The 27,268-nt window shown below is 39.2% G+C and overlaps 2 protein-coding genes across 4 annotated transcripts in view; one reads left to right on the top strand and one right to left on the bottom strand.

Moving 5' to 3' along the window:
- Positions 1-58: 58 nt before the first annotated feature.
- Positions 59-27,259, bottom strand: LOC121927533 (calreticulin-like). Of its 2 annotated transcripts, none has more exons than XM_042461217.1 (9): positions 27,131-27,259; positions 18,589-18,690; positions 14,311-14,514; positions 11,975-12,069; positions 10,548-10,757; positions 7,062-7,175; positions 6,183-6,326; positions 5,270-5,362; positions 59-4,405 (listed from the first exon to the last, which is right to left on the bottom strand). In XM_042461217.1, the coding sequence occupies exons 1-9, from the start codon at positions 27,153-27,155 to the stop codon at positions 4,274-4,276; spliced, it is 1,119 nt and encodes a 372-aa protein (XP_042317151.1). In that variant the 5' UTR covers positions 27,156-27,259; the 3' UTR covers positions 59-4,273. The 2 variants fall into 2 exon arrangements, with proteins under 2 accessions (XP_042317151.1, XP_042317150.1); XM_042461216.1 differs by lacking the exon at positions 27,131-27,259 and adding an exon at positions 20,188-20,344.
- Positions 27,126-27,268, top strand: part of OSBPL9 (oxysterol binding protein like 9) — a 107,230-nt gene continuing 107,087 nt past the window's right edge. For both annotated transcript variants that reach the window (XM_042461210.1, XM_042461211.1), the window contains exon 1: positions 27,126-27,252. In XM_042461210.1, coding sequence (XP_042317144.1) covers positions 27,142-27,252 — 111 coding nt within the window. In that variant the 5' untranslated portion in view covers positions 27,126-27,141. The remainder of the gene's footprint in view (positions 27,253-27,268) is intronic.

Here is a 27,268-nt window from a genome sequence, read left to right on the forward strand (position 1 = left end):
AGCACAATATATTTTGTTAATTATCTGAAAAGAGAGAAGATGGTCATACTGTGTTCAGTATTGCCAGAACAATATTTATTAATTTATTTATTTACAGCATTTATTTATCATCACTCTATCCACCCAAGATGATGCACAACAGGTCAAAAGCACTTTTAAAACTTAAAAAACTAAAAAGCAATTTTAAAAATCGAGATGCTAAATCTTTACAAAAATTAAAATTTCCCTTTGAAAATAGCTCTAGATTTCAGAAGGGCAGAGAGAGGATGAAAGCTGGTAAGAATAGTGAGTAAGGAAAGAGAAAAAGCAATTGAGTAAAAGGTAAAAGGGAATGGATGGACAGGAAAGGTTGCTGCATTCTAGCATGACAACCTTTCTCCCTGACAACCAGTGTAAGGCTGAAGAAAACTGACATCCATCCTCTCCCTTGTGCCTGACATCAGCTACTGTAAGTCTGGAGATAAAAGAGAGGAAAGTATGTAGTTCAGGCTTGGCAATTCAGAATGTAGGCCAGGACCTCTGGCAGCAAGTACAGTAGTATCACACACCCCCCTTTCAGGCAGGTCCAGGGGATAAACTGGAGGTAGGGTGGTACAAGCATAAATTAGAGAGCAGGAAAGTGAAAGAGTTAATAGGACAGAGCATCTGTTTGGGGAATTGAATTCATTACCTGTGTTATGCTTACTTGTAATTTCTGATGAGGACTGATTAGCCTGGAAAAGAAATAAGGACTCACACCTGCATGTAGTTAAGAATCTTCGACCTCCCATGAAGTATGCACAAAGCTCAATAAAGTGCAATTGCACAACAGTGAATTCTAGTTGTCATCTGAAGCCATGGACAGAGCAGCTATGCTGTGGGTGGGAGTTGGCCAGGAGATGTACTTCACTATGACACAACAGATGTTCTCATGTAGACTACTGGTATATATTTTGACATTTGTATTGTGGCTTCAGACTATGGTGGATGCAAACAGTTACCCCATCACAGACTCAGATCATAATCCAGTAGCCAAAATAGTTGACTTTAAAAACAAACAAATGAACAGCCCACAATATTTTCTTGGAAAGTCAGACTAATTATACAGGCAACGTGTGGCAGAGAGATTAAAATTAAATTTAAAAATACTTTTATTTTGAGTTAAATGGAAAGAATGGGCTGTCTTCTGCGATCGTGTGGAGTACTAAAAATATTAATGCACGGGTCCTGTATTCAGCATGCTTTGAACATGTTTAGTTTAAAATGTATAAAACTGGAATTTAATTAATTATATTTAATTAAAATTAATTAAATTAAGTTAAATGAGTAATAAATATTTTAATAAATTAAATATAATTTAAATTGAAGGAAGATCATAAGAAGTTAGATAATAAAAGTTTATAGGAAACCGCAGTGGAACAAAGTAGAAATATTAAAAATATTATCAATTTATTAAGTGAAACTCATAATTACTTAAAAACAAATTCAAAGGAAAAATAAATTATTATTTTTTGCAAGATACTGCAAAGGGAAAGGAATTTAATAGGACTGAATAAATGGCTTCACATGTTTCCAGAGTTTTATTTAACTCTTTATATGCCACACAACCAGAATGTGCACGTCCTGCAAGCTTCTGTTTCTGTCAGTTCAGCCTGGGGGAATGTTACACAGCAGGATGGTTGATACATCAACAGAATACCAATCTCATCTCAAGCTCCCACAATGAGGTATTCACATTCAAGTTTTTTTGTAGCACTTTTTAAAAGACACAAGGATGGGAGCATGCTAATCCTCCTCATCACTGCTTTGCTTGTATGAAAGCAATGTGTAGTAAGAGGAAAGCACTGTTTACCTATAAAGGCTCTTAGTATGAGTAAGAAATCAGAATTATTGCTATCATAAAGAGTCTCCGGTATAGAAGTCTCTCTCCTCTACTGACATGCTTTTATATGAGCAAAACATCAACAAGAGTCACACAGCTATCAATCTCTGCTTCATCTACTTGAACAACATGCTTCAAGAATGCTTGAATTAGGTTTAACTCCTTATTCTCTTACCACCCAGGTTGTAGCAACACAGGTAAACTCAGCATGTTCTTCTACAGTTACGAAGGAAAAAAGATGCCCCCTCTTATTACCCAATCTAAATTAATCCACAACACTGTCATACTAGTGTGACTGCAGAAAAGCCAAAGTTACTAAAGTTGGGGACTGAAACAGAAAGGGAAAGATTGCATGCATTTTCAATAGTCTTCCAAACATTCAGTGTTGTTGTCACTCACGACCAGACCCTCTGTCCTTTGTATTTATAATGCTCCTCTATGTAATATGCTGTGGTTAGCCTCATAATCCCAAAAACATTTAAAAAAACAAAATATTTTTAAAAATCAAACCAATGTAACCAATTGTCCTGCTCTAATAACAGCTTTGCGACTTCCAGCACCACATCCAGCCACAATCCCTAAAGATACATTTATCTGTCCTCATGTATTATTTGAGCTCCCCCTACTTATATTTGTACCCTGTGATCATGATCCAAAGGGACAACCCACTTTGGCTTCCCCTCTTTGGTGGTTTAATAAATCCCTAAATCAGAGTGGGGAAAATGGGAGCCAAGGGTCACATGCAGCTTACAAGTATTTCAGCCCCCGAACACCGCAAAAAGATTTGAAACGTTACCCCCCCCCTCAAACATCTTCCAGAAGCTATGGAGCCCAATTTAATTGTACTGTTCTTTTAATTCATAAGCTGCTTTAATTCCCTCACAATTTTGGAGGGAAAACCAGGATGACGACAACAATGATATGTTTTTGGCCCCTTGGGCCATGTGAGGCATAGGTGGAGCCTTTTTTATTAAGTGGAAGCTGATTTCCAGACCACTTCCTTTTTTAAAAAAAGGCGCTTCTTGAGTCTAAAATAACCAGTCCTCTCCCAACAGTTTAAAATTGTCCCCATGTCTTGTAACATGTGCCAAGGGCTTTTTGTCCCCAAAATAATTTATAACATTTTCACAGGGGTGGAACAGTTCACTGGGTATGTGTTGTCTTTCAAGGTCTCCCGGGGTCCAATGCAACCACCCATCTCCTGGCAATTGCCCACCCCTGCCCTGAACCTAGAAATTTGTATTGGTTTCATCCTACAATCTGGCAGGCTATTATTATGTGTTGCTGGTACTCTCAGCTGGGTTCTATGTTTACAAATGAGTGCTAGCTTTTAAGAAAATAAAATAAAATTTCAGTAAGAATATCTCCCACTACTGTAGCAATTTGTCCCCCAAGTCTGAGATAATGTTGGTCCCTTGCAATCTGTAAATGGGGTTGTAAACTACAGCTGCTACTTCAATCAACCTCAAATATATGCTGTGGCCCCAATCCACCTTAAACCGGGCCCAAATAGGAGCAGATAAGATCCACTCCTATTTGCGCTGTGAAAGAGCCGGCTTTCCCAGCCCTGGCTCACTTCGAGGGCAGCTTCAAGATGCTCTATTGGTGTGCAGTGTGTAACTACTGCACTGCCTGAGTGTCTTGAAGCCGCCTATGTATGGGCAGCTGGCTGGCTTCCAGCTGACTTCCAGGCATTATTGGAGCATGCAGCATGTAAACACCGCACTCCCAAGATGCTGAAAAGGCATCTTTAGTGGGACATCATTCTGGCCTTTACTGGTTCTGTTATTCTCTACATCTGTGCACTAAATATTTTGCCTCCATCTATATTAGGGTTCTGCAGCTTGTGGAAATAAGAGGACTGCATTCCTCCACTCACCACTACAAGGGGCTACACCTTGGTGCTGCCACAAGACCATCCTTTGAAAACTTGGAGAGTGAATAGCTTATATTAAGAGATAATTTTATTTCAGGGAATCCTTTGGGGTTGGGGCTGAATTTCCATAAAATCAGGGGAGGGGAGTATCACCACCAAACTACACAAAATTCAGCACGTTATTCAGTGGCTATGGAAAGCAAAAGCTGTAAAAATGTTGAGCACTCCTAATCTATGTGGTCTGTGTGTCTATAGCAGATGCTAATGAGCCTCCTCGATAAAACACAATAGGCCTATTAAATTTAAGCCCCTTTAAAATGAGCAGGATTTACTTCTGATGACCCAGATTCTTCTTCTGTCATCAGTACTCACCTATTTACATAAAAAGTGTTCATAAGAACTTTTTCCCATTGCATTTCAGGGACCCAGTAATAATGTATAGAAAATAAGTGGGATCTTTGGAAGTTGAACTATTTCCAGGCCAAATCAAAGACAAGTCATTAACATACTGAGTATTAAGCAACAGTTTTGGTTGATTAGAGTTCATCTTTAACATTGAGATCTTTTCCCTTCTTTTCTTTCTTGGCATCCTTTCCTTTTGGTTCCTGTTTTTCATTAATTTTGTTATACACAACATCTTGTCCGTCTCTTCTCTTCCATTCTCTCTCCTGTTTATTAGAACAAATTATATGAAATTAACAGATTCAAACTTGTAACAATTATCGATGCTTAAAATCTATCAGTACATACAAAAGGAGTATTTTGTCTCCTTTTAACAATCCATTAATTTCAGTGTGAACAGTTTAGCTAAAAACTGAAACCATATCTCTATCACACTTCATAACAATACAGAAGTTACAGAATAACTAGCACAATGTATTTATCAGCTGTGGCAATAAATTTTAGTGAACTACAGTTAGATCTTTGTATCCGTGGGGGATCTGTTCTGGACGCCCCCTCCCACCGCGGATATGAAAAAACATGAGACCTCAAGTCCCATTGTCAGCGCGATTTGCTCGTGGCTGCTAGCCTGGCTGCAGACACACACACCATGGTTGGGGACAATGGGGCTTGTTGTCCTCTGATGCTTAAATCTGCTGAAGGAAGCCCGTAGATAGCAAGGCCCCACTACATTCTGCCCTAGAGAGGGAAGGGAGCATACGTGCATCTCCAGAGAGGGCGGAGGAGAAGCTGCATGGCCCTGGAGAGTGTCACCCCCTCTTCTGGGCAGTCCGCACACACACACACAGTGACGCTACTGTAGATGAATATATATGGTAGCTCTTTCTAGTAACAGTAAACATATTATATTATTTAATGCTGTTTTCATTAAAAGATTAAACCAGTGGAGACCTTTGAGGACCAATAAATTGAATGTAATGATTACAAAAAACAAACAAAAAACAAACTTCATTTATATACTGCTTCATACCGCCTAAGCAGTGTCTAAGCAGTTTACAACTGTAAGCTAATTATTAAATGCCAATTTAATAATTAATTCTCTTTTTGTAAGGTTCAGTGTAGTTACTTACATAGGTAGCACCCCACATTTCATTCCCAGCATCTTCAGCATATTGTTCATCATTTGTGATAAGAAAATTATTGAAAATTGTACCAGACCTTCCCTGTTGGAATTAGAACAGGAAAGGGAGTTACTTAATGCAGTCCAATTATATTCTCAGACTATAACAGAATCTGACATCATCAAATATGTTCTAGCTTGTCAGTTACTTAAGGCAGTTCACAACTGAAGTCCAGTAAAATACAGTATGTCATTACAATATGCATATGCAATCAATCGCTGCATAAAAATGCTGCAGTTTTGGAGAGATAAATTTTTCCAAATGTACCCTTCTGGTCAGCTGCATTCTTTGTTCTCAAACTTGCTTTTAATGGTTGCTTGAGCCTAAATACCCTAAAGGCACAAGATCCTATCTGATCTTGGAAGCTAAGCAGGGTCTGCCCTTGTTAGTACTTGGATGGGAGACTACAAATGAATACCAGGTGCTGTAGGTTCTATTTCAGAGGAAGGAGCTGACAACACTACCTCTGAAATAGTCATTGTCTGAGAAAACCCTATGAAATTAATGGGGATGCCATAAGTCGAGAGGCAACTTAAAGGCACATGCACACATATTTATAATGGCACTATACATGCACAATGTTCCATTGTCCCAATTTTGAGGGAAGTCTTCATTCACTAATTTCTGCAAGAAAAGGCTATGAACGGAAAAAAAACATATGCCTATTGTAGACAGCCATTCCACTGTTGACTGTAATACGAGTGAAAAATGTCCGTTTATGTAATATTTTCAGAATGAGTGGTCTGCTTGACATTTGTGTTCTCCTACATAAAGGAAAGGGGCGAAATTAGAAACTGTATGGGTTTTTCCATCAATGCAATGCCCGAATAAGTGAGTTCTTTGAACAGTGCAATATAGATACCTGTAAAATCTCTAAGCCAATTACACTGATGTTAAAATATTTGTAAAGATCAGGATCTGGTGTATATTCTGGGTTGTCAACTTCTGGTTGGACCCATATGCCATTGTAATTGGGGTTTTTAATAATACGAGGTTTCCAAATGCCCTAAAAAAGAATGTTTGAGATTAGTTTGAATAGTGCTTTTTAAACCCAGAATAATTAAGGTACTACTTGACATAAAACGTGAGTAAAAAATATCTGGTAAAAATTGAATATGCTACTATCATTTGATTATGATGTAATGAATAATTTATAGTTAAATGCAGGATCTATCTAATGACAATACCAAGAGAAACTTCAATAAAAAGACTACAATAAAAATCTTAATACCAATTCTAAACCACTGAATTGTACTGAAATTATTTCAAGTACTGACTGAAAGTCTACTTCAGGTTTCTACTTTCTGGGTTGGGGCTCTTTTTGGTAGTTTTGGGGATCAAGGGAGGGTATAGTGAGCCCTTCATATCCCTGGATTCTGCATCCCTGAATTCAACCACCCATGGGTTTTTTTTAAATAAAATAAAAAAGCAAACCTTGATTTTGCTATTTTATATCAGGGCCACCATTTTATTACCACTATTGTTTAAAAATGGACTTCTTCATTCATGGACTTTGGTATCCATAAGGGAAGTTTGTCCTGAAACCAAACCCCAATGGAAATCAAGGGTCCACTGCATTATGAGTAGATATCCTAGAAAAATTTACCATCTACAGTGTGAATTAAGGTAACATTTTGAGGGGTCTGTGAGCTTTGCAGGCTTAAGGAATACTTGGAGGGCCACAAAAAGAAAACAAATGGCTACACTTTAAAACCCTGATGTAAACATATACCACTCTTACTTTGTACTCAGGGTTTGGAATCAATGGTGGTGACCATTCCCCATCCATCTCTTCATCCCAGTCATCTGGTTTCTGCACATCAGGATCAGGAATTCTTTCTGGCTGCTCCCAATCCTGAAACAATATTTATTAAGATGATTAAGTCTAACACATGCTTTGGTAGATGAGACAAACTAATGATATAGTTTTAGATGTAATTTTATACTATTGGTTGATTACAGTACTAACTTTATCATAATTGTTCTCTTGCTGATGACTTTCAAGAATGCTAAAATATACCTGATTATTCCCAGCCTTTCTGTTCTTCTGTTCGTCTCTCAATTGCAAAGTACTGTAATTACTATCAGAAAGCTTTCCTGTATGTCCTGTTTGAAATTGATTTGTTTTATGCCCTGCCTTTTTCTAGAGGTGGGATCCAAGGTGGTTCCCATCTTAGGCATGTTACAGACCGCCCCTTTGGGGCGGCCTGTAGGCGTTCCTTTCCCCACTGGATCGGGGCCTCAGCTGCCACAGCGGCAGCCTCTGAGGCCCCGATCTGCCGCTTTCCAGGCCGCGGGGAAGCGGCAAAAGGCCGCTTCCCCACGGCCTGGAAAGGGGTGTCCTTGGGGCTTCATGCCCCAAGGACACCCGACAGCAGCGGGGATGCAGAGAAAGGGGCTGCTTGGCCCCTTTCTCATTTGCGTCGCTGGCACAGCCGTGTAGCAGCTGCGCCAGCGACGCAAATCATGGAAGGAGCTCCAAAACGGGGCTGCGGAAAGGGCGCCCCAGGAGCCCTTGCATGGCCCCACTATGTCACTTCCGCACCACCTCATTTGGAGGCGGTGTGGTCATGACGTAGTCATGGTGGCCCCTGTGTGGAACGGGCACCGCCATTTTGTACGTCCTGGGAATGTACTAGGGTTAGGTGCATGCGTAAGGCACGCACTTTCCCTAACCCTAGTATGTCCCCAGGACGCACTTTACGCCCATCTGTAACGGGCCAAAGATTCATTAAGAGATAAAGTCTGAATGATCTCAAAAGACTTTAAAGGGACGAGGCCTGTTTATTGCCTCTCTTTTTAAAGTGCTTTAGCTCTTGCACTTTTTAGAGACAAGTAAACTTTCATGCTATTACTAGATATGAAGGAGAAAAATTATGGAGTTGCTCTACTGCACAGTGAAAACTACAGGTAGCAAAAACTACAGGTAGCAGCATGGGCTATGTATACTAGCTGTGAACAGAATTCTCATTTGGGAAAGAATAAAAAGAGTTATCTTGCCCTGTTAAAGTAAAGGCCTATACACTCCACTGGCATATGTAAATACAGTTGGACCTTCATATCTGCAGGGAATCTGTTCTGGATCACCACCACCCTAGCAGATATGAAAAAAATGGGACCTCAAGTCCTGTTGTCCCTAATGGTGGCGCCACATGCACAAGATGCCAATTGGGACAATGGGGCTTGCCATTCACGGATGCTGAAATGCGTGGATGGCAAGGTCCCAATGTATGCACTTTTCAGAACCACTGATAGCACTATTATTATGGGGAAAGTGGGTGTGAGTGTGAGTGGGTGGGTTTGTTTGTGTGTGTGAAATCTTCAAAAATAGCAGCTGTGTATCATTTTCAGGGAGAAGCTCAATTCTAGAAGAGTGTTATAAAACTGAAGTTGATTTAATAAAATGTAATAAAATTATTGAAAACAGGCCTTCACAAAAAGCACAGTATGTTTGGATTCTGAAATCTTCTGTGATGTCTATTGGACTGGGAGAGATCAACAGTATCCAATGACAGAGTATTCCCAGAGTCTAAAGATGGAATTCAGAGGATTGTGCTGGATGCAAGAGCGGGTTGTCTTCTAAACTAAGGCCATATGGCATCATGTTGTCATGCCTGTGTGTGGATCCAAACGTTTTATCTTCTCAATCACAGTTGGATCACTGGGTTTCTCTGTTGGAAATATAGCAGTTTTTGGAAAAGTGGTGTCTTCCAAAATTAAAACGTTTAGCAATAGTTGTTCAACATTTTGATGGTGATTGCTGATTAATAGTTCCTGGGTCTTATACACAGATCAATAGTTTCCCTCCACATAGCAGTATGTGGTATCTGGAATGTTTGCATTCAGTCACTATATATGACCCTGGTGGAATTGCAAGTCTCACCAGCAGCTTTTTTAGAGTAGGTAGTTGATGGAAAGCAGGGAGAGATTCTCTAGCTGAATGTCATGTTCAGTTATAAACAGTGCCTAGCCTCTTCAGTATAGGTTGTATTTTAGTCCTGGATTCTTTGATGATAGATAGTGCCATTGTTGCATATAGGTTTAGTCCTGAGTGCCAAACTATATATGGGCCTGTTACAGACAGGCCAAAATAAAGCTGCTTCGAGTCACTTTGGAGGTATGGTATTTCAATGATGCATGAGTCCTAAGGGTCCAAAAGCCACACCAAAGCTGCACTCCAGTCCTTAGGACAGGAGCGTGGCTTTAGTGTGGCTTTTGGACTCTTAGGACGCATGCATCATTGAAATACCATACCTCCAAAGTGACTCGAAGCAGCTTTATTTTGGCCTGTCTGTAACAGGCCCATAATGTTGTTTTATATGTTTGGGGTGGGAGGGATTCCAGTTCAAATATAAAGTTGCATTATATGGTTCACAAAACAGATCTATAATAAATGTGATATATATTATTTCCTGATGGAGATCCAGGAAAGGAACTTGCAGATGTTTTATGCTATATATCCACCTCCTCTCTGTACATGTATATAGCTGAGCAGGCCGGAGCATCACATAGCATAATGGGATTAACAACAATAAATTTTAATCATTGTCACTGTGATAAATGTTTCTGAATCAATTCAAGTAGACTTTCCCTACTTTCTTTATTCCAGTGAATACAAGACTGACTATGAAAATGCCAAAATGCCACTAAGATCCAGTACTGATTTTAGAGATTTTTCTTCTTCTGACATTTACTTTTACTTATGTAAAAAAAGAAAAGAGACCCAATTAATCCAACCGTCCCAATTCAATGACTATCAACAGAGGCCTGGGCAAAGTCTTCAAGAGGTTTCCTAGTGGATAATCATTATTCCACAGGTTAAAAGACAACGTATAGAAGAACTTCATGTAAAACAGTTCTCTCATACTGTATATATATTTAAAACATTAAAGATAGTGCAAATTCAACACACTTGTCTGATTTTAGAGTTTAATCCCAACTCCATCACAGACTAGTAAACTAGTAGACCTGTTTTCTACAGCTATAAAGCAAGAACAAAATACCACTAAATTACTAAACTAATTATGATAAAAAGGTAACTATGGCTACTACAATCTTGTTACATCTAATACTATGCTTAAAACTACATTAATTAACTACACATACAGGTACAATATGCACTAGCTTCAGTGTAGGGAACAAGAGCATATCAGTGGAAAAGCTTTGGTAGGGCATCTAATTTTAACATATACAATGTGAAACCATGACATTCAAACTGAAACTTTACATCTGGTTTCTTGTCCATGGGGTCCTCAATCCTTTCCCTTTCATCCCAGTAATCAGGTTTTGGCATATCAGCATCTACTATTTTCCTTGGAGGCAGAAAATCCCAGTCATCTTCTAAGTTGCCAGACTCAGCCACATAGTTGTCAATCTTCACTTCATATGTTAAATCTGGACGTACTATTAGAGTGTAGAGATGGGTAAAGTCATCGGTCTCAAAAAGGAAAAAGAATAAAGATTATTGCATGTCAATATAGAATTATTTCCAGGTATTCTAATGGTCAACTTTACCTGCCACATTTCATGTAAACTAAACAGAAAAGTGAGCTATTTAATAACCTGATTCTGCCCCACTTTATTTAGTGAATACTACGGTGATCCAGGAAGTTGACAATATGCTATTATTAGGAAAGAACAGCCATGTATATTGCTGCTTAGATGGTGTGTTTTAATGGATAGGCTCTTAATTCATTCATACCCTACCATTCAACCAAAGCCCAAATCAGGAATAGGAAACCTTAAGCCCTCCAAGTGTTGTTGAACTTCAGTTCTAATCAGCTTTAGCCAATGGTGATGTATGATGGAGTAATAGCTTGTCAACACTTGAAAGGCCAGAGGTTCCCCATTCCTGGTCTAAACAGAGATTGTAGCAGGAATCTTTTCTCTTTATAAAGGCTGAATACAACCCTAAGTATGTTTACTTATATTAAATTTCAATGAGTTTAATGGAATTAAATTGATTCTCCAGTGTTACTTAAAAGGGAGGGGGGCAGTGCCAACAGTGATAGCGTCTCCTTGATATTTGGGAGAATTTATTAGTCCATCAGGAGTCCTATGAAAAGTTGGGGAATTTTAAGGGACCTTTTACACCTATGTATACAAGTCCTAACTGAAGAGAGACACCAGTGTTGATGAACAAAAGGGTTTGTGCAAAGGTGCACACAAACACACAAAACCAACACAATTTTAAGAACCATTCAGAGCTAACAGAAAGAAAGGTGTGAAACTTTGGATAGAGAGAAATCAGGAGTTAGAGCGGGAGTTAATTACGAGTCCTCCTCTGAGTATTCCTTGCCAAAGAAAACTCTATGAAATCCATGGGATCACCATAAGTTGACAGGTGACTTGGAGGCACATACATACAAACAGAGATTACTACATTTGTAAAATGAAGATGCTGAGAACAGCGCGCACACATACACACATTCTGCTTTCTGTATTGCTTGTGAATGCAGCATTGGAAGTAGGCTATGAAAGTTTTTTAGTACTGTATATTAAATTAAGTTTAAAAGCCATTGTTTGACTCAGACTGTTATATAACAGATCTTTCACTGATGCTTGTGTAGAAAACATAATTACAAGTTAAGAACTGTAATAAATAAATTTAGACACTAATACGTTTCTCAGAAAGCAAGAGTACAATTATTATACCTCACATGTGATGTTTTTTTTAATGAAGTAGTAGTCATCTTTATAGTTAAATATAACCTGCACAATCTTTTTGTCTTCACCACATATATCTGGACCTACAAGAAAACAAAATATTTTAAAAATCCAAATAATGTTGCACCAAATAATGTTGCACCCATCCTGTTTCATGACAGTTTGAATACAGACACTCTTCTGATAGTACAGTCGGCCCTTCTTATACATGGATTTTTTATACATGGATTCAACCATCCACAGTTTGAAAATGTTCAAAAAAGGTATGAATTTAAAATATCAAACCTTGATTTTCCTATTTTTATAAGAGACACCATTTTGCTATTTAATTATATTTAATGTAACTTGAGCATCCAAAGATTTTGCAGTCCACAGGGTATCTTGGAACCAAACCCCAGCGTATAACAAAGGTCCACTGTATTTCCTTTTCTTTTCAATCACCTGCAATCCACATTTGATTTTAAAACTTATATCCATTTTCTCCCACAAGTGCACTTTCAAAGTGGCCCCAAAAATAAAATAAAACATTCAGAAGCTAGATAATATATTTTGGAATACCTTGCCGATTACGAAGACCCATGAAACAGACATATAAAAATAGTGAAGTCAAGGGTTTTCATGGCCGGCATCCATAGTTTTTTGTGGGTTTTTCGGGCTATGTGGCCATATTCTAGAAGTTTCTTCCTGACGTTTCATCAGCATCTGTGGCTGGCTGGAAGATGCTAGCCACAGATGCTGGCGAAACGTCAGGAAGAAACTCTTCTACAACATGGCCACATAGCACGAAAAACCCACAAAAAACTATTTATAAAAATAGATTAACATTCAGTATAAGAAAATTTTGTAAGGGAATAGTATCAAACACATATCAATTAAAAACATTCAGTCAAAGTCCTTTATAAACAGATACGTTAAAGTTACTTGAAGGACTAATGTTGGGGCATGTGAGATTCTGCTTGGCAATCCACAGTATGGGTATCACCCATTGAAATGGCTCTGTTCCCAGCAGCCGTTCACCTTGCCATTAATGGTCACGGGATCTGTACCAGGAACCTGGAGGCTGGCTAGAGCCAGCAGGGATTGAATACAGAACAATGCAGTCCATAGGGTATGCAGGGCCAAAAGCATTTCAGATTTTGTAGCATGTCGAACTGAACATAGAAGCATACTATCAACGATGCTCAAAGAGTGTTAATGGAAGTTTCTGGATTGTTTCCAAGAGGGTGTTACAGTAGTCTAATTTGGATGTCATGAGAATGTGAAAGACTGTGGCAAGATGCATCTTCATCAGCAAGAGTCATTGTTGGCTACCAGCCAAAGTTGAAAAAAAAACAAAAGCACTCACCAACAATATTACTTATGCATCTAGCAAGACATAATACTGCTTCTTACAACACAGCTTGTGCATGTAGCAAAATATAAGGCAGGAGAGCAGGTGGAAATGAGGTTTAGCAGAAGATTATTAAATAATAAGTTAAAAACAATACTGTGTACTAATAATTAATATTAGCATTATTTTAATGTGGGTTACATGATGTAGCTTTATTTGTAATGTACTTGTTATTTAACCAGTAGTTATTAACAGAGAATACCTTTCTGGCCATCCCTCTCTCAAAAAAGACTTCACAGGCTGGGAAAAGATACAGAAAGGAATGACCAAAATTATACTGTATGGAGCAGTACCTACATAAAAAGCCTATGGCTTTGTGGAGGTCTTGTAATGAAGAAAGAGATGTGATAAAAGGATTTTAAAATGATAGCTAGTACGGGAAGAGCTGTATTATCTTCTTACAATAAAAGAACTCAGGTCATCCAGTTCTTCTTACAAGGACTCGAGTCAGCCAATTAAATTTATTGGTAAATTCAGAATGGAAAAAAAGGAAATACTTCTTCACACAATACACAGTTAACATAATGAACTGATTGGTATAAAATGGGTGGATGAGCACTATCTTTGATGCCTTTGAATCTTAGTTATAATAGATAAAGATAATATCCACATTCACAGCCAGCATTACACAGCTAGTATTACATGCTAGAAATATTGAAGGGAGGACTACTAACTTTATGCCACATTTGCAGGTTTTCCAGAGGCATCTGGTTGGCCAGTATTGGAAATAAAACACTAGAAGATCTCTTCTTATATGTTTTGCACATAGACAGCATGCAGTTGTTATTACTGGTAAATATACTGTAGTATTAAGCAATATGGAAGAGAAAAAAATTTCAGAGTACTAATCCCAATTCTCTTCAGTTTGTACAACATAATTGCATGAAATGGATATTGTCTCAACACTGATCAAGAGACACTTAAGAGAACTTACCAAACATAATATAGTATGGTGAATCTTCATTCATAACTTCTTGATTCAGGTCTTCATGAAAAAGTTTAATATAGGCACCACCACAATCAACATGTTGGTCATATTTTACCGTATATTGTAGCACTAAAGTCTGACCTTCATTACTGAAGGGTCGAAACCTTGCTGATACTGCATAATACTTAGTGTCTTGAGTTGCCTGCAGACCTATAAAGAGAAATTGTAGTAAAACAACCAAATAAAGGCACTCTTTAAAAGTTTTAGTTGTACTCTTATACAAATGCACAAAATTTTTCTTTGTGTGATTTCACAAATGTAATTGTGAGGACAATTAAGTAATATGTAGGCTATGGATATTATAAACAATTTCTTTCCAAGTATTTTGCTAATGAAAGCTGGGATCACTAATACATAAAATGTTAATTATTAGGGAAATTATTATTTGAGAATTCTTGAAATGTTTTTCAACACCATGAGAACTTCTGACTAGAAGGTACAAGAACTTAAATACTAATTGTTAATTATCTATAGGCATTTTCAATAACTAAAGGTATTTTAGCTGAAATATCTGATGAGGAAGAAGATTCAGTGAAACACACCTACAATCCAATACATTGGTACTCAGAAATAAGTCTCAGTGAGTTCAATTCTGCATATTTCCAGGTAAGTATGTAAAGGATTTTAGCATCAATGTGGTATAAATATTATATTTTTTAAAATTAAACTCTTTCCTTTGAAATTATTTATTCAGATCCTTTCCATTCTGGGTTCAAACACAGGAATATATAGCTGCACAGAAAGAGTACAACTTTCTTTTTCCGATGAATCATTTAATGGCTTTAAATATAACCAGTTATGGTATCTTTTCTGGGTTGCCTCTGTGTGTGGAACCTGGATGTACAGTGTTATGACAGTTCTAGTCTTTTCTAGAGGGAGGAACTTAGAACATGGTGCCTGTCTTTGTCTCCTTGTGTACCTCTGAGTTCCAGATTATCCCCAAAGCTATCCTACATCTTGGGTCCAAATCCACACTACAGAGTTAATCCAGCTTTTACTGCCCTGGCTCAGTGCTAGGGAATCCTGGGAATTGTAGTTTATTGTGCCACCAGAGCTCTCTGACAGAAAAAGCTAAATGTCTCACAAAACTACAGCTCCCAGAATTCCCTAGCATTTTACTGCCAGGGCAGTTAAAGTGGTCTCAAACTGGATTATTTCCACAGTGTGTTTTGGACCTATATAAAGTTGGTGGGAGAGATCATTGTAGTGTCTTCAGTATGTGGGTGGCACAACCTTTCTTCCAATTCAAGGAAGATGTGAAAACTCTGAATAGAATGTTTTAAGTCAATGTTGGGATGAATCAGGGACATAGCTAGGATTTTAGGAAGGGGGGAGGGTCCAGACTAAGTGCCACCATTATAATGGGGCTTGGGTGCGGCAGCGCAGCAGCACACACCATTCATTTTTCTAATGTTAGGGGGGTCCAGACCCCAAGAACCCCCCCCTCCGGCTACTTCCCTGGATGAATGAGGTACACTATTACAGTACAAGAGGGTAGAATTGAAAGATATAGTCGTGTTAGTCTGTAGAATCAGTATGTGGAGAGATTCTGTAGCACAGTTTTTTGTGGGTTTTTCGGACTATGTGGCCATGTTCTGTAAGAGTTTATTCCTGACTTTTCGCCAGCATCTGTGGCTGGCATCTTCAAAGAATGCTAACCTGGGAGAGAGTGGGTATACATATACTGTGTGACTCTGGGTGGAGAGGAGTGATTCCCATGTTAATATGTGTCTTGTTCTGTTGTTGATGGTCTCCTCTGGGTAGGAGGATATGCAAAAGAGGATTAGTGTCTGCTAATTGGTGGTTATTGTTTGCTGGGAAAGCCTCTGACAAGTCCTGTAGCACCTTTGAGACTAACTGAAAGAAATAAGTTGGCAGCATGAACTTTCATAGACTTCAGTCTTCTTCCTCAGATGCATTTAGTGGAGTGGAAACCAAGCACAGATATATATATGTATGCCACTGGTATGTGAGAATGTCAATTAAAATTCAAAATCCTTTGTGTATGGAAATGAAGAAGCAAGTTCAGTTTTAACTATGGTCATTGGTGAACAAAGACATTGGGAACTGGCCAATGTGTATGAAATTAAGAGGCTAGACCAGTTTGAGTGTAAGACGTCCTGTTTAAGATGGGGCATGTTAGATAGTGCTGAAATGTGTATAGTGAGCCTGGAAGCCATTATCCCTGTTCAATCCATTACTGAGGGACTGTAGTTTATGGATGAATTCCAATTCTGTTGCTTCTCTTTCCAATGTACCTTTGTAGTTCTTTTGTTCAAAGACTTCTGTTCTGAGGTTTGAGATGGAATTCAACAAAGGATTTGACATTCTCATATACCAATGGCATGGAGTGGAGATGAACCAGCCCCCAGGTTTTCTTTGAAGCTGGTAGAGATGAGATGACTGAGACAGTGACTAGAATAATGTTGATGGAAGACTTTGAACAGGTCTGACTGAACATCTGCCTACTTGAAGGCTTAGGCTGCAGCTGTATGCATAGCAAAATAATATTTTTGTCTGTCTTAACTGTGTCTCCAAAACACCATCCAGCAGAGCTATTCTGAGCGGGAATATATCCTTTACAACCTGGTCCACAAGGGAATCTGTGAAGAATTTGCCAGCCACTTTGCACATAAGATTGCTTGGATTCGTTCTGACTGAAAGGCTAGGGATGATGAAATTCTGTTGGGTATAACTCAGGCACCTGCTTGTCTTGTGATAATGGATACTTTTCAAATCATGCCGCCTGTGGATGTGTGCAGAATCTTTGGAGAGGTGAAAGTCACCACATGTGTGCTAGATCCTAGCCCTTCCTGGCTCATTATACAGTGGGACCTTGGTATCCGCGGGGGATCCATTCTGGACTCCCTGTGGATACCATAATGCACAGATACTAAAGTCCTATTGTTCTCATTAATGGAGCAGCACGAGGCCGCTCCATTAGCGACAGCCCCCCGTTGCCCCTAATGGTGGCGCATACACACAACTGTGCCACCACCAGGAGCAACAGGACTTCAGGTAAGCCTCTGTTGTCCCCAATGGTGGCGCAGCCATGTGCCTGTGACCCAATTCAACCCTGGGTCCAGGTTTCTGTGGTGGGCAAGAGTGTATTTGCATAGTTAAGGTCACTGTGCCAACTATATCTGTTATTGAAAATGTCTCATTTAGCCATAGTGGTACATGGGTTTTACTTACAATCCATCTGAATTACTGCAACATGCTCTGTGCCTTTGAAAAATGCTCAGAAACAGTTGGTTCAAAGGGTCGGTAACTATACTATTGATTGGGATAGGTTACAGGAAACGTATGATTTCCTTATTCACTGATTACCTGCCTGTTTCCAGACATGATTCAAAGTGCTCTTGTTCAGGCTATCTGTTGGACTATCTTCTAACATGAACCTGCTCATGAACTATGATTTTTGGGGGGCCCTTCTCTTGGTCTCATCACCTTCACAAACACATCTGGTGGGAACATGGGAAAAGACCTTCTCAGTGACTATCCCAGACTGTGGAACTCCTTTCATAGGGAGGTTATGTTGCCTCTGTCTTTGTTGTCTTTTTGTTGTCAACTGAAAATTATTCTAGGCTGAGAGGTTTTAAGGAACTGACTGTGAGGGCTTTTTAATAATGTTTTATTGACTTTTGTCTTTTAAGCACTTATTTTAAATGGTTTTATTTGTATGGAATGTATAATTGTGTTTTAATGATCGCTTTGCATGTTTTAACTTATATCTTTGTAAGTGTTTAACAGTACGTTTTTGTATAACACCTTGAGCCCCAGTTTGGGAAAATGGCAAGATACAAATTAATAAATTACAACAACAATGCTAGCCCATTAAAAACAGAGAGAATCCAACACTTTGTTTACAAGTAATATGTAATATGAGTTTAAATCAAACTGATGTAAAATACTTGATTCAAAGTCAAAAGATGTATATGAAAGATACTTAGTAAGGACAAAAATGCTATTTTGAAAATTTTGACTGGTTTTTGAACAGTAGACCTCAGCATCAGATCACGAACAACTTTTGAAATTCCTCCAGTTTCAGAGGTCATATGCATTGTGAGACTGTGGGCCCCTTAGTTGCGAAGAGGTTTTCACCCTAAGCTGTGCTTTAAAGCATTAGATAGGCTTTCTGAAAATATTGTACAGCAAAGCATTAAAAATATTCCAAATAAATCTTTCTCACAATTTCTTGAGAATAGATATGTATTATTTTACCTTTATCTTTTTCTCTGTCTCCATAAAATCTTCCTGCACCTATGCGAAATTTACCATAATCAGATCTGTGTTTAGACTGAACCCATCGTTTCTGCCATTCATCTGAAAAAGGGAAAGTAGCAGTAGATTTTTAATTAAAAGATAGTAAAACAATTATTATTTCACATGATGTAAAATATGACTAATGTTAAGGCTTATGACTACAATATGTATGAATATCCTTTGTCATACCATTTGACAACTACATAAGAAACAGGGATTTGATACTTACTTCTTATTTAATTCAGACAAATCCATAATTATACTAAAGCAGCCATACTGTACACCACTATCTTCTACAACTTTCTTATTCACATTGTTTGAAGATTTTTAATGGAGTGTAAAGCTATGACAACAAATCTTTAAAGGTATTCTTGCTAAAGCTTCAATTAAATTTAATTAAAAACAACCCTACTGATTAAAACAACCCCATTATTTTACTCAGAAATTCGTATCACAAAAGCTTATATTTAATCCGATTGAGATAGTGAGACAACTGCTTATGGTCCCAAGAGGCTACCAGTGCATGTTCAATCATGTTGATTAATTACTTGGTGTATGTCCTGTTTAAGCTGCTGAATGTAGGGCTAAATATTTAAAGAAATGCGAGCAACATGCCTGATTCAATTACGTCTCCACTCACTGATTTTTTAAGTAACCCTCGGTGTGAGCAAGCCTAATTCAGGATGGAAACAATTTAGTCAAAATAAGCTTCTAGAAAGGTGATATCTGAAGAAAGGGTTGGGATAGTTCCAGCAGCCTTTCTTCCCATGGGATATAAAGAAGAGACAGGAAGAAGGGAGGAAATACATATTATATTCCCTCCCTTATTTTTGTCTCTGTTTCTAGGAAACAAATCTTCAAGATTAAGCAATGCCAAAACAAATTAAAACCTCTTATTATATTATTTATGTGTTTGGCTTTATCTCCCTATATTATAACATTATATATAAAACTGCAGTGAGGATAGGAATGGTTAACAGCCAATATCAAAGAAAGAGGTAGAAACTAGGATAGTTAAATCAAATGCCTTTTTATAACATACAGAACACACAAACAACTTTATATCAAAATACGTTGGCATGTTTAAGAGAGATAATGGAAACTTTATTTTATTCTGCTTTGCAACCTAATGTTGGTTACCGGTTCTTTATAGTTCGACAGAAGAGAATATCAGACCTAGATATACCACACCCACAGTTCCTAGATATATCACTTGCTGACTCCTTTTGTTTACCCATTTTCTCTGTAAAGCATTACTCAGAAAGTACATAACCAAGCTGACTCTGAATTTTTGTTCTACTCTCAAAAATCTTCCTAAAATCAAGTCTTCTTTCATGTTTCTGTTTCTTACGATTCTCCACAAGTAAATCGGAAGGAAATGATGCAATATAGGAGATATTTTGTAACTACTTATCAATTAACTTTATTTTTATATCATACTTACAAGAAAATCAAACAAATAGAATTATTCTGAATAAGGGAGACTATACACAAATGAAGAAGACTGAGAAGTTAACACTTATTTTATGGGACAGAGATTAAGCAAGTATCACTTACCCCCATCATCAAATTCTTCCCTAAAATACTCTTTTATTACAGAATGTTGCTGCTTCTCTTTCCCAGTGGAAGAGCTATCAGCATTTTGAGCTAGTTTTCCAGATATAAGCCCTGTCAAAAAAGTCCCTAAGCAAATCAACTTAATTATTGATATCATAGTAATATCTAGGAGTCTGTTAAAAACTATTCTATGAAGATTTCAGTAGCATCAGCAACTTATGAAATCTCTTAGTAGTTCTCCAGACCCAGTATCACTATAGCTACCACGATGATACTGATGCAGAGCAGATGGCTCCTTCCCATTGGCTAGTATCCTTGAATAATTATACTACAGGGACCAACCAAAAGGGAACACGCAATTGAACCAGCAATTGAACTACCAAGACTTATCTCAAAGGAAATTAATTTTGGAAACAAGCATATTCCGATCTCGTTCAGATCAATTTATACTCCTCAAAAGTGTTGGCTTCCTACTACATACAAATCTTTGGAAATCTAGTTTGTGTTTGGCAATCAGAAATATTTTTGAAGAAAAGAGTGCAATTTTACTGTTAAATCTGGATTAAAATGTTCTAATTTTGTAAAATAAAAAAATATTGTTTAATCTATAAAAATCCTGTAATATGCCTTAAAACAGACCCCCCCCAATTATCCCTTTATTTACAGCTGTTCAACTTCCTCTATCCTAGTGGTCCTCCTGTGCCCTTTAAGGATTTTGGACTGCAGCTCCTAAAATACCAGACTACTGGCAACATAGCTGAGGCTTCTGGGAGCTGAAGTCCAAAATCAATTAAAGGGCCCAGTTTGGGGACCACTTCTCTACCTCTTTCCCTCTGTGCGCCTGTAGTTTTTATGCAGTAAATCTGTAGGACTATACAGTAGTGAGTAGCATCCAATAATGAGTTTCTAATAACAGAGCAGCAAGATCTGGCAATTCCCCCACTTCCCACTACAGTACAGCACCCAAGGGAATTCCAGAAGTTGCTGTGCTTCTGCACTGCAGAAATAATGCGGTTTGGCACCACTTTAGCTGCTATGGCTCAATGCTATGGTATTCTGGGATTTGTAGTTCTGTGATATATCTAGCCTTCTCTCTCAGAGAGTGCTGGTTCCACAGCAGACTACAAATCTCATGTTTCCATAACATGGAGCCATAGCAGTTAAAACCATTGTCAAACTATTATTTCTCCAGTACGGATACAGTCCAGGAAACCTGCTAAGTCAGTTTTGGTTGTCATGGAGGGCTGAGGAGAAAACTTTATACTCTGAGAGCTAAGAGAATTAATCAATTTAAAAATTAGAAGTCAATGGATTAATTATTTTAGCTGTCAGAGTGTAGATGTGGTACAATACATAGAGGTGGTGGTACAATACATAGAGGTTTAGTTTTCTTCTGAAGTCAAGCTATTGATATTATTTATTATTATTAACCTTTATTTATAAAGCGCTGTAAATTTACACAGCGCTGTACATACAATCTTTTTAATTAGACGGTTCCCTGCCCTCACGCTTACAATCTAAAAAGACATGACATAAAAGGAGAAGGGAAAGGTGGTGGAGCTAGTAGGCTAATACATATAAAGTACATAGCAATACAGGAAATGGTTCGATAAAATAGGCATCAAAAGAACATCAAATAGCAAGCGACAATTATGCAATGCCTGTGAATGCTTCTCTGAACAGGTTGGTCTTCAACTCTGTTTTGAAGCTGGTTAAAGAAGTGATGGCCCTTGCTCGCGGGGGAAGAATATTTCAGGAGTGAGGGGCAGCAAGTGAAAAGGGGCGAATCCGGGATGGGGCAGAGGAAATCCTGGGCTGAGACAGGGACCCTTGACTACCAGAACGGAAGGCCCTGATGGGAAGGTGAGGAGAAAGAAGGTCTGATAAGTAAGGAGGGGCCAGTCCATGGAGGGCTTTGAATGTCAACAGCAGGAGCTTATACTGAATGCGGAAAGGGAGGGAGCCAGTGAAGGGATGCCAACACAGGAGAGATGTGGTCAGAGCGGTGGGCGGATGTGATATTGCATGCAGCTGAATGCTGGACAGAAATTAAAGGACGGAGGTGAGAAAGAGGAAGCCCAGCCAGGAGGACGTTACAGTAATCAAGTCCTGAGACCACTAGGGCATGGACCAGGATCTTGGCAGTAGAGGCAGAGAGATACGGTTTGGATTTTAGCAATATTGTACAAAAAGAATCTACAAGCCTTGGCTGTACAATATACAAGAACTGCATTTTAAACAGTTACTCGTGTTGATCTGCAAGCTACTGAATCAAACTCCCATAAGAATCAGAATCATAAAATGTAGCTGGGGGAGCTGGAATCCGAGAATAAGATAGTAACTTCTTAAATTCAGTTAATAAAAATACAGTGTAACTGTGTGGCTAGGAGTCCTGAAAATGTAAAACTTGCCCTCGCAGCTTGTCCACATCAGTGGTACTCATCAACTGAAACTGATCCAGTGTAATCATACTCACTAGACACCCCATTCTTAACCTCTGCTACAATGACAGCATCTAAGTCAGCTCTTATCTGACAGATTTTACCTGTGAAGTGACCATTCAAAACATCACAGCAAGCTGCTGAAGGTTCTAGGACTGGATTTGGGGGGAGGGTGCTTGAGCTAACCCTCCCATCACCCTGAACAGTTTGGCTCGATGCGAATTTGCAGAAGCTTTCTTTGCTGCATGTATTGCCACCTTATAGGAACAAAGATGTTCTCTACAGCATGTCTTGTTGAGTTTTCTGCCATCCATCATCCTTTCCGTTTCATATTGCGAGACCCCCAGTATACCATTGGGCCCAATTAGTAATGGGTTGGAGAGGACATTTAGGAGCAATCATGTCAGGTCTTGATTCCGTCTATTGACTAGGACTTCAAGGGTACTTAAGTATCACTGCAATCTGTCAATCTATATCAGCACTAAGTCCTGTATACTACCATTGTCAGTCAGCAAATCTGAATGGCTAGAAAAAGTGAGAATTCTTCAACAAAGAGCAGTTGTGGTCCGTGGAATAGTGATAGTGATTGGAGAAGTGGTTTAATTCAGTGGTGCTTAACACTTTCATCATTCCTTCTTTACTCATTTTGAATCACATTCCTGCCAGTGCTTCCTTTGGGGGAGCTTCAAATGCAATCAAATTCACTAGAATTCAACTCATTTAAATGACTCACCTTGCTTCTGGAGATAAATACACTGTGTTCTTCTCAGCCATACAGTTTTAGTCCAAACTGAAATGCTAACTTTTCCTGGTTGGATACCATTTTAAGTTTGAAATAAATAGGTGGCAGCAGTCTGTTAAAAAATTAAAAGACAACATTATACACCATGCATTTACTGCATTTTGCTTTTATTTCTTCTCCAGTGTGTGCATAAATCCAACTTACGTAAGTGACAGGAAACTAAAAGCCTTTCCACAAACAATCCACAGAAGCAGAACTTTGGTTAGAAACTGAAGAAATAAGAGCAAACAGTATTTTAAATTGCCAAGAAGAATCACCATCTATATAACTGTCATCCTTTGGCCTGCGAGGGAGTGAACAGGCAGGACCAGCTCCACCAGGGCTAGCCTGAAGAAGAAGAGCCCTCCCTCCTTGGTCCAGGCCTCAGAGGGAGAGAAGAACCCTGGACCTCATCCCCTTTCCCACCACCATTCCCTTCTCCTTTTGTGTTGTGTCTTTTAGATTGTAAGCCTGAGGGCAGTGAACTGTCTAATTAAAAATAATAATTGTAAGCCGCTCTGATAGCCTTTAGGCCTTAAAAACACATTTATTTCGGTTGACATTTTAATTTTTCTTTTCTCTGCCCCTTGTTTTTCCTTTTGACCCTGGACCATTGTAAATCGATTTCTTCCATCTCCTGCCCTTGACATATGTGTTTTATACTGATTCGTGTTCCCATTCCTTGTAGCAATGTTTTTAATTTTCATATTGTAATTGTTTTTATCCTGTACTGTAATGTTTTAATCCTTGTAAGCCACCTTGATCATTTTTATGGAAAGGCGGGGTAAAATAAAAATTATTATTATTATATTATAATAAATAAATAAATAAATAATATAACATTGTATAGAATAGAGTGCAACATTATTGTAAAAAAGGGGCTGTGCAAATAGCCCTGAAGGGTTGGCCTCCAGCCGCCCCTTTTTCAGCCAGATCGGGGCCATGGCAACTGCACACTGCAGCCCCGATCTGGCCTTTCCAGGGTGCGATAGCTGAGGCTATACTGCGTTCCTTCGGCACTGTGTCGTGCAGACACAGCACCAGAGGAGCACTGTGATGCTGCACACATTGCGGTGCAGTGTGGCATGTGGCATCATGGTGCCTTGGGGGCGGAGTCAGGCATGTCATATGGATGTGATGCTCTGACTCCGCCCCCAGGCTGGCCTTAATGGCCGGTCTGCACAGGGTTGAAATAACTTTAGAGATGTTTAGCTGTTTCCTGTATATCTCAAACTTTTATGAATCCAAATTCCAGTCCTCCTTAAGATGTACAGCCCAATCATACATGTTTACTCAGAAGAAAGTTGCATAATTTTGACAAGGGGAACAAGCTGTCCAAAGAAGGAACAGCTGCAGGAACCTAACAGTCCCCAATCTGCCAGAAAAAACACTATGATACCACAGCTAGTTGCCTCAGGACTGCAAACTGAAGGGAGACACATTCCATCCTTTCCAATGGGCCAATAGACAAAGGATCAGTGGGAAACCACACCCTTGTCAGTGATTTCCAGGGAGAAGTGACGGAGTCCCTTTCCCCATTTCCATTCCTTTCTCCTTTTGCATTGCGTCTACTTTCATTATGTGCATTAAATTCTTATGAGTTGCCAACAGAGGAGTTGTCATAAGGTGACAGGCAACTTGAAGGCACATATAAACATAGCACTGAGAAATTGTTATATGCCTTTCTAAGCGTTAAAAATAACTTCAGTGTAACTTTCTAGGTACTGCACTTAACAGAAGTCAAACGCTACTTAACATGTACAGTTTCTAGCTGTTTGATTCATGTAAATGTGATGTAGGTTAATTTGTGGACTGACGTATGGATTTCCAAATCAACATCCTAATAATATGGATCTGTCTTACACAGATATGAGGAAATGTGAATTCTGATCCCATGCGTGTTTGCTGAGAATCAAATTTAGCTGAGTTCAGTGGGACTTACATTCAGATACACACAGGAATGTCACCACAAATGTACAAGAAGCAATGGATTACATTCAGAAATATTCTTGCAAAAAGAGTTGGTCAAATAATGGACAGCTGTTACCACACAAAAACATACTCTGTTATCCAGTTGTTTTGAAACTACATGCATTAAAAGTATATTGGAACAGCAAGGCTAATACAGGGACATTTCTGGCTAATGAAAAAGACTGCAAATTACTCAAACAGACAAAATTCTGCATGTCAGAGAAATCACCCCAGTTCAGCTTTAGATTTAACAGTATGGTGGGCTAGTTTAGTTCAAGTCCCATTTTGCGTCTTGAACTCACGTCCTTGTTTAACTCCTACTCCAGGAAGCATACTGTATATACTCGACTATGGAGTTTATCACACTAGCAAGATCCCATGGGAAAATGGGATTTAAACAAGAGTTAAATTAGAGATAACCCGGAAATGCCCGAAGTTTATCACATGACGTTGTCGTTAATGTGAAATAATACAAAGTTAAACTGAAATTAAACCGGAGAAAAACGGCAGCTTTTCACTTTCAGGAAATTCCGAAACTAAAAAGGTGGCGTTTTTCTCCGCTTTAACTTTGGTTTAACTTTGCATCATTTCACTTTGGCAGCAATTTGGTGTGATAAACTTCCTGAATCTGTGGGTTCTGTTTAAATTCTAATTTAACTTGCGTTTAAATCCCATTTTCCCGTGGGATCTTGCTAGTGTGATAAAGCCATATAAGCCGAGGGTGAGTTTGGGGGGCTAAAATGATAGATTTTGATATGACCTGTGGATAAATTGCTTGTAGAGCTCAGGGGCATAGAGCAAAGGATCCAAAGGATGAAGCAAACCAAAGCAAAGAACCTACAAAATTCCTGCCACGAAGTCTATGCTGTATTATGTTTAATTTTTTTTTAAGGGGGGGGGGGATGTTATGATGTAATCTTGTATGTGGATGTTTTAACTTGTTCTTAGCTGCTTTATTACAGAAAAGTGGGATGAAAATAAAAGTTTTATTTAACGGGGGGGGGTTTTACAGTCATGCAATGCCAAGCCCCCTCTGAAGAAACCTGCCAAGAAAACCCCATGATAGGTTTGCTTTAGGATTGCCATAAGTCAGAAATGACTTAAAGGCACACAACTACATGCAAAAAAAACCCTGGAATTACATCAGAGTAGAGCGAATTAATGGGTTAATTAGAGTGAATAAGTGCATTGACACTGAATTAATGGTCCTTACATAAGTGTTGACTTAGGGCCAACACACACTGCAGAAACAATCCAGTTTGAGACCACTTTAACTGAATGCCAGGGAATCATGGGAACTGTAGTTTATTGTAGCACCGACCAGAGAAGGCTAAAAAAATGTCCTAGGGGGCGTTTCCCAACGTCTTTCTCGCCCCGCCCACAAAGGGAGACGCGCCCTCCAAAGGTTTTTTCCAAATCGCGCCCCTCCCTTGTCCACGCGGTCAGACCACGCCCACTTTTGCCTGTCGTTTAGTTCGGCGGGTTGTTTTCTTCCTCCTACCGTCCTGACAGCGGCGTAGCTCCCCACCCCCCGTCTCGCGCTGCTTCACTCAGGCATCGCCCATTGACGGCGTTGGCTCGCGCGTGCGCCCTGAGTGAAGCAGCGCGAGACGAGGGGAGGAGCTACGCCGCTGTCGTCTATATATACTCCCCCGCCCTTCTCTTTCTTCACAACCGCCGCGTGCGCATGCGCGCTCGAGATAGCCGTCCGCCCTCAACCGCGGGCTGTTTGTCTCCCTCCCACCATTACCGGTTCCCAAGATGGCGTCCATCATGGAAGGCCCTCTGAGTAAATGGACCAACGTGATGAAAGGCTGGCAGTACCGCTGGTTCGTCCTCGACTACAACGCGGGGCTGCTCTCCTATTACACGGTGCGTGTCCCCCCCC

Source organism: Sceloporus undulatus, chromosome 4, assembly GCF_019175285.1.
Source record: "Sceloporus undulatus isolate JIND9_A2432 ecotype Alabama chromosome 4, SceUnd_v1.1, whole genome shotgun sequence".
NCBI classification, from domain to species: domain Eukaryota; kingdom Metazoa; phylum Chordata; class Lepidosauria; order Squamata; family Phrynosomatidae; genus Sceloporus; species Sceloporus undulatus.